This window comes from Peromyscus californicus, unplaced genomic scaffold (genome assembly GCF_007827085.1).
Source record: "Peromyscus californicus insignis strain IS unplaced genomic scaffold, ASM782708v3 Scaffold_4__1_contigs__length_199733344, whole genome shotgun sequence".
In the NCBI taxonomy this organism is placed as follows: Eukaryota; Metazoa; Chordata; class Mammalia; order Rodentia; family Cricetidae; genus Peromyscus; species Peromyscus californicus.
Genome location: NW_026294562.1, coordinates 85,407,053 through 85,414,791, shown reverse-complemented (window position 1 = coordinate 85,414,791; position 7,739 = coordinate 85,407,053). Strand labels below are relative to the sequence as shown.

Genomic DNA, 7,739 nt, shown 5'->3' with positions numbered 1-7,739 from the left:
AGTTTGCTGAAAGTGGTGCCACAAGGGACCTCCTTATGGCCACACACAAGATGACATGCTTCATTATTTATATCAAGCCTCATAGCTGAGCACCACTGGACCACAACCCAGAGGCAATCATCCTGACTGGACAAACACCAGCCAGGACTTGAGTGAGGGCATGATTCAAGAGAAGTGTACCAGTCAGCACAACCAACACTGCTGGACATTTGCTATTCTGATGGAAAAGTTCAAAAAGACTGACCCTGAGCATAGTCCATGGAGGCTTTTTATTAATGTGTTTTACATCTCTAGAAAAAGAATCCCAGGATTTTTCCTCCTGTGTGTTTTCGTCTTGCTTCTTCATGGTCCATGATACCAGCTGAGGTTGTCAGTACAATGAAGCTACGGAGGAAAAAGAAACACACTGGTTGAGTGTAAACATTCCAGACATGCCTTCTCTGCTCACCACCACCTTCAGCAATGCTCAAGCCTGCTTTCCTGGGAGACAAAGACTGATGCTGCCTAGGAAAGCTGGTGCCTGGGGGCAGTGCACAGGAACGAATCCTGGAACAAAAGATGAAATCTTGAGACCCCAGCTACACACTCTGCCCTGACAGAAAACAAAGACAAGGCTGGGCATGGTTGCACAGACCCTTAAATCCCAACACTTTGGAAGAAGAAATGGGCAATCTGAGTTCCAGATCAGTGAGGCCCTACCTAAAGTAAATAAATAAAAGGCATTGGGGCAGTGAAATGGCCTGGAGGGTAAAGGTGCTTGCTGTCATACCTGATAATCTGAGGTTCATCCCCAGACCCACATGCTAGAGAACTTAAGTATTTAAGTCAAGCTAGTTAGGCAAAGACAGCCACTGCTATATAAATAAAGAAACCTGAGTTCAAGTCCAGCCATATCCCAACATTTCAGAGCATTAATCTTTTTTTTTTTTCTTTTTGGTTTTTCGAGACAGGGTTTCTCTGTATAGCTTTGCGCCTTTTCCTGGAACTCACTTGGTAGCCTAGGCTGGCCTTGAACTCACAGAGATCCACCTGGCTCTGGCTCTGCCTCCCGAGTGCTGGGATTAAAGGCGTGCGCCACCACCGCCCGGCTCAGAGCATTAATCTTTAATTGTAGAAAGCCAACTTACCCAAACTGACGGGATGGGAGCAGATTGTTCTGCCATTTTTCTAGGTCTTTGAGTTGCACATCAAATCTAGGGCTTATCACCCCACACTGTAAAAGAAAACCAAAGATTAAATTCTTTACACTTTACCAAAAATCTAAAACAAGATGGCTTTCATAACTGCTGGAGAGTCAATGATTCAAAACCAATCACCTATATTACAGGCACCTATTCTTCTCCACACTTTTTTCTATAAATGCCATTCAAACACTGAGCAGGGTATGGCAGCACACACCTACAACGCTGGTTGGTACTCAAGAGGCTGGAACAAAAAACTGAATTCTAGGACAGGTAGAGCAACACGGGGTGATCCTGCCCTGGAAACACCATCCACACATGTATGTACATCTATACCCAAGCAAGACTATACCCTCCTGCCTACAAGAATGACCCATGTCAAGTAAGGCCAAGTGACTTAAGGTCACATGGTAGTGCCTGGAGAACTGCCCGAGAAAAAAAAAATTATCTCATACAGAACTGAGACTGAGTAAAATTACAATCAAAATTTCATTTCATTTTTATAGCTCAAGAGGGTTGCAAGCTCATCAGTAGCTTGCCAAGCACACACACATATGTACACACATGTGTACACACAAAAACCTATCTTTAAGTAGAGCTGGCCAACAATAAACCTATAAATTGAAAACTGGAATACAGTACATCTAAGTAACAAGTACCCAACCTTGCCTGCCCCTCCACACTCCCACCCTGAGGGAGGGTGATAGCAGGCAAGCAGTGTTCCCACAACTAGTCCATCTCCGCTACTGGGACACAGTGACAAGTATCCTCCAGAAAGAGCTCCACCTTAATCGCTGACTACACATCCTCAAGCGGAACAGAGAGCACAGCTGCAGAAAGGCTCCCACTGCTTATACTGCCCTATGCAGCTCTGATTACCCCTTCCTCTAAGAACCCAGGATGCCCACACAGGACAACCATGTAAGAATTAGCAGTCACACAGGGTGGTGGTGGTGCACGTCTTTAATTCCAGCACTCGGGAGGCAGAGCCAGGCGGATCTCTGTGCGTTCAAGGCCAGCCTGGTCTACAGAGTGAGATCCAGGACAGGCACCAAAACAGAGAAACCCTGTCTCGAAACAAACAAAGGATTAGCAGTCACACACCAAAGTATGAATGATGGAACTTGGCAAACGCCTTCCAACACCTCCAGGCTGTACATATCTCCCTAAAGATAAGACTCATTCTCACCCTATCCTTCCTTGACTCCATCTTCCTGTCTGCCCCCATTTCTATATTCCAGCTGTGAAAAAGTCCCCAGAGAAGGAAGCAGCACAGCCCTCTCTTAACCAAGCACAAGCAGGGAGATGAAGGCCAGGTTCTATCCTCTCCAGTCTCTAACACCTTACCCACAGCAAGGGTAAACCTTACTTGAGGCCAACAGGCATTCTCTGGTATAGGGAAAGTGAAGTTCAGAGAGAATGACCTACACAATAGCAGTAAGCACTACACCACATACCACTCTACCTGCACCTACCTCCTCCTATTGGCTAAGCAATTGGCCAGAAACATGAGCATGACTAAAGTTTCCCAAAATCAGAAAAAACAAAGCAGGATAGCTACTCTCCAATTCAAAAGCACACTGGGAGTGGGTTCTCACTGCAACAACAAATGACTGAAAACTAGCCTTGCCAACTCTTCATCTTTCAAAGACCTCAGAAGCAGTAGTGTTAAGGTCTGGATATTGAGAAGCAATATTGTGAAACAAAAACCTTCAGAACAGGAAAACCTCACCAACTCAACCACTACCACTGATCATGTGTTTTACTCCATGGGAGTGTTTCTCAACCTTTCTAATGCTGTGACCCTTTAATACAGTTCCTCATGTTATAGTGATGCCTAATGTTAAATCATTTTTGTTGCTACTTCATAACTAATTTTGCTACTGTAAGTAAATGTTTACCAACTGGGTGTGGTAACCCACATCTTTAATCCTAGCAGCAGGGAGGCAGAGGCAGGATTTCTTTGAGTTCAAGGCTAGCCTGATCTACAAGGAGAATTCACAGACAGCCAGAGCCATTACAGAGAAACCATCTCCAAACGACCCCCTTAAAAAAAAAAAAAAAGAAAAAAAAAGAAAAGAAAAGCGTCGTTCAATTCCCAAAATGGTTGAGAACCACTGGACCAGAAGTCCTCAAACTCCTCGCAGATCAGCCTCAGCCGCACTGGCTTACTGACATGTCCCAAACACCAGCTATCAGACCATCAAGTTAAAGAGACAGGGATCAAATAGTCTATTTGGTTATACTGATGACAATTAAAACTGACAGGCAGTCTAGACCTCAGATACAACTATAACCTACACTGGCAAACTCTGGAGGCCATCAACCCGGGTACTTAGCCATTTACTCAAAATAACAATTCCATTAAAAAACAGCAATGCACTGGAGGTAGAGATCTGAGTTAAAAGGCCAATCTGTCTACGTATTGAGACCCTATCTTGAAAACAACAGATCCAGCACACCACGAGTACTAAGAAATTGAATTGTTTATAACTAAGTCATAATTTGAAGCTACTGAAATCAGTAGTCAATTGGGTTACCATGGCCTAGTTTTATCTCACACAAAACTGACCAAAAACTTGAGCAAGCAAAGATAACAACTGAAACGTAGTGTTTAGAGTCACCCTCGCCAATTCCTGAAACTCAGGAAGTGAGCAAGGGTGCCAGCAGTACCCATAACTTGCAGGCAGATGCAAAAAGTGAGTGAAGGCTCTTTAAAGAGACAATCCAGTCTTACCTTGTTCAACCTGCCTGTGAGGTTCACAACGATTTTCCCAGCTCTGTGGTCGTCGATGATTTCAAACTCACCAATGTAACCTGTAAACCAAGGGACTAGTAAGTATCAGACCAAAGACACCAGTCTGAGACCTAAACCTTTAGGACTCAGCACTCCTTTTGCCTACATTTTTTCCCCTCACATCTGATTGTATCAGAATTCTTAAAACTGCATCACATAAAAATTTAGGCATTAACACCTAAAACCATTCCTAGCAAAATCATTTCCCCCTCCCTTCCCAATATTCATGGTGGTACAGTCCCAAGGCCAACTTGACTCAGACATCAGGGTAACCTTTCCTCCCCAACTGGGGCTTGCAGTGACCTGTGTCATTTAAGTCCAGACACAAGCTCACTTTTCTCAGTCTCACCCAACTCTGGCTCTCTAAAAGCTTCATTTGTACTACCCTCTCTCCCACAGACCCACCAAGTACTCTGCTGTGGTTGTCTTTAGGATTTTTTCCTTCGACTACCAAAAATCCAAAACACCAATACTCACCATGCTTCATCATCACAGTTAGGAACCTAACGATGACTTTGGAGCAGGGCCTGATGAGGACCTGGCGTTTGCCTCTCTTCTCAGCATTGTTGATGCTCTTGAGAGCATCAGCCAGGACATTCATGCGCACCATGGTGCCTGAGGAAAGAACACAGGATTTGCTTGCACCGACATCCGATCGTGCCTCCATGAAGCTTATCTTCCTACTCCCACCATTAACTTTTCTTTGGTCTAAGCTCATGACAATTTACTGACTGTTCTGCACTCATTATCTATTCATTCAAGATATTCAGGCTCATACCACCCAGCACACAAATAGCTGGAGAAAATGACACAAGCCAAGACGCAGAAGACAACCTTGCCAAACGTGTAAGTAGGGGGTGGCTGTCAACAGAACGCAAGTTTTAAAGTTTTAGCAACGTTTGCCAAGATCTTCAAAGTCAGCAGTGTCAGCGGTTAACACGACTTAACTCACTTTCAGGTAACCCCTTAACACACTTCCGACAAAAAGCCTCCCAGAAGCAGAAGCATTACGTGACAGGGCGCCCAAACGACTCCTTGGACGGCAGGGCTGCTTTCACAGCTCGTAGGGGCGCGGCCAAGGCATATTTCACGTGCCAAGCGCAAACCCCGACTTGATCCCCTAACTTAGCAGTGAGTGGCTGGGCAGAAACCCCAGTGCCAACACGGGCCACGGCTACGTGGGGCGCTCGGAACTCTGGAGCGCCCGCCCGCTGACACCAGAAGCTTGCAGGACCCACGCGGGCCACCGTCCCCGCCGGCCCGGGCCGAGCGGAGCCCTGCCTGCAGCCGAGGGCCAGCTCCCGCCAAGAGCCGCCCATGGCGGCCCCGACCCCGACAGAAGGAAGCCGCGACCACGGCAGGGCTCAATGAGTCCGAGGGACTCCCCAAACGAGCCCCGGGTAGACGGATGGCGCGGATGCCGGGGGATGAACACGGAGCTTCACAAAGACTCACTCACCGGCGCGGAAAGATGGCGGAAAGAGGGTGGGAGGGCCGAACGCACGGAGTTATGGGAAGCGGAAGTGCTATCGCGAGACTTCATGGCCATCCACCCAAAATAAAAGCCTCGCACTGTGTGAGTGATTTCTTATGGGAAGGGCGGGGCGCTTGAGAGTGGGAGGGTTGAACTCTTAACTCTTTAGGGCTTGCGGTGTAGTTCAGGTAGTCTGGAACTTGCGGCAGTCCTCCTGCCTCAGCCCTTCGGGTCCTGGCATTAACACTACAGTCGGCTTTTTCTTGGGTTTTTGTTTTGAGATAATGAAACTCACCAGGTAGCTACGGCTGTGCTGGAACTATGGACACCAGGTGACTTCTAACTGCCTGATTTGCCTGCCTCTGCCTCCTAGTGCTGAGAGTAAAGGCGTGCACCACACCTGGCTCTTTTGATTAGTTTGGTTTGGGTTTGCCTTTTGGAAATTGGATCTCACCAGTAATGGCCCAGGCTATCCCCAGATTCATGATAATCCTGACTCAAGTGGTGTTACTATCATGGTCCACTTTTTCTTCTCCTCTTCTTCAGGGAGTCTTTCACTATGTAGCCCGGGCTGGCCTCAGATTAGTGATCCTTCTGGGGTCACCTGCCTGCCTGGAAACTGGGGCTACACCAGAAATGAATCTATTGTCTGCTAGCCTGGACCATTAAATTTCAAGCCAACAGAGGTTTAGTAAGCTTTGTTCATTGCTGTACGCACAAAGTGTAGAGAAGCTTCTGCCACATAGTAGGCCCTCAATACACAGCTGATGGACAAATCAGTTTCCCCATCATGAAAACAGATGATACCACCAACCACTTGGAGTTGCTTTGAGGGTGAATTGAGATCACAGTGGCAATGGTGTTCAGTGTAGTGAGTATTGCCTCAGTGCTCCACCCACCCCTTCTCTCATCTCAGGGGAATCTTCATTGCCTATCATAACTCATGCCACACAAAGACCATTTGTTTTTTTCCAAGGTTTATTAGGATTTTGAATACAGGTCTGGCTATGTAGTTCAAACTGGCCTCAAACTCATCCTCCCAATTCCCTTGACATACTAGCTCCACGTACACTTACCTTGCTGTTCAGTTTGCTTTTATTTAATGCTTAGCAGGCTAGAATTAGAACATCTCTTATTTTCAGGGTTTTTTTTGTTGTTGTTTTCTTCAAGACAGAGTTTCTCTATGTAGTCATGGCTCACCTGGAAATCTGGAGACCAGGCTGGCCCCAAACTCATTGAGATTTACCTCTGCTTCCTGGACAGAGTGCTGGGATAAACAGCGTGCCCCGCCACCACCACCCAGGAAAGATTTATGTATTTTATGTGTATGAGTGCTCTGTCTGCATGTATGTCTGCCCTCTAGAAGAGGGCATCAGATAACATAGATGGCTGTGAGCTACCATATTTGCTGGGAATTGAACTCAAGACCTGTGGAAGAGCAGCCAGTGTTCTTAAGAGCTGAGCCATCTCTCCAGTACCAGTATTTTTTTTTTTTGGTTTTTTGAGACAGGGTTTCTCTGTGTAGCTTTGGAGCCTGTCCTGGACCTCACTTTATAGCCCAGGCTGGCCTTGAACTCACAGAGATCCGCCTGCCTCTGCCTCCCAAGTGCTAGGATTAAAGGTGTGCGCCGCCACCACTCAGCCATCTCTTCATTTTCAAGGGCTTTCCATAGGAAGGACACAGAATGTACACTATCGATGTATACTGTATCCCTCCTTTAACTACTCAACTGACATCTGAGTGCCTAGCATGTGCCAACTGTGCAGCTCCAATCCTTAGGAAATTCCGACTGTAGCCAGAGACAGAGCAAATCAAGACAGGGCCACAGCCATACAGGGTGGCAATGTGAAGGGCTCTGAGGATGTAGGTTATCTGGGAAGTTGCCACAGCTTCCCTTAAAAGAACTACTTCCATAAGCTTAGCTGCTAACAAATACTGAGATCTGTGATATTGTCTCCATTTCACAGGTAAGAAAACTGTCATCTTAAATGGACCTGATACAAAAACTTCAGGAATTCAAAGCAAAGTGGGAGTGGGCAGTGGGGTGGGAGGATGGTAGTTAAATAGTCTAAAATACTAATTAGACTCCTTGGCGACTTCCCTACTTGATCCCACAGGATCTTGCTATGTAGGCTTGGTGAGTCACAGCTTCTGGATGGCTCCACACTGAGCCTAGAGGAGGGAACTTGTGTAGAAATGGGTAAGAAACTCGGGGTGCTAGGCAGCAGGGAAGTGGAAGAGCCCTGCAGAAACCGACTCACATCTGATCCGTTAAGAGGCAAACTA

At 46.6% G+C, this 7,739-nt stretch overlaps 1 protein-coding gene across 2 annotated transcripts; it reads right to left on the bottom strand.

The window, feature by feature from the left end:
• Positions 1-246: 246 nt before the first annotated feature.
• Positions 247-5,547, bottom strand: Rps15a (ribosomal protein S15a). 2 transcript variants are annotated; one of them, XM_052713074.1, is made up of 5 exons: positions 5,438-5,547; positions 4,456-4,593; positions 3,919-3,998; positions 1,128-1,213; positions 247-384 (listed from the first exon to the last, which is right to left on the bottom strand). In XM_052713074.1, the coding sequence occupies exons 2-5, from the start codon at positions 4,586-4,588 to the stop codon at positions 291-293; spliced, it is 393 nt and encodes a 130-aa protein (XP_052569034.1). In that variant the 5' UTR covers positions 4,589-4,593; positions 5,438-5,547; the 3' UTR covers positions 247-290. The 2 variants fall into 2 exon arrangements, with proteins under 2 accessions (XP_052569034.1, XP_052569035.1); XM_052713075.1 differs by lacking the exon at positions 5,438-5,547 and adding an exon at positions 4,931-5,042.
• Positions 5,548-7,739: the final 2,192 nt, after the last annotated feature.

Bases quoted from the DNA above. Each gene is read 5' to 3' on its own strand.
- Rps15a (XM_052713074.1), bottom strand. From the start codon at position 4,588: ATGGTGCGCATGAATGTCCTGGCTGATGCTCTCAAGAGCATCAACAAT. The intron at 3,999-4,455 runs GTGAGTATTGGT...CTTGGTTTACAG, and splicing joins AACTGTGATGATGAAGCATG to GTTACATTGGTGAGTTTGAA. The intron at 385-1,127 runs GTAAGTTGGCTT...TTTCCTCCGTAG, and splicing joins CTCCCATCCCGTCAGTTTGG to CTTCATTGTACTGACAACCT.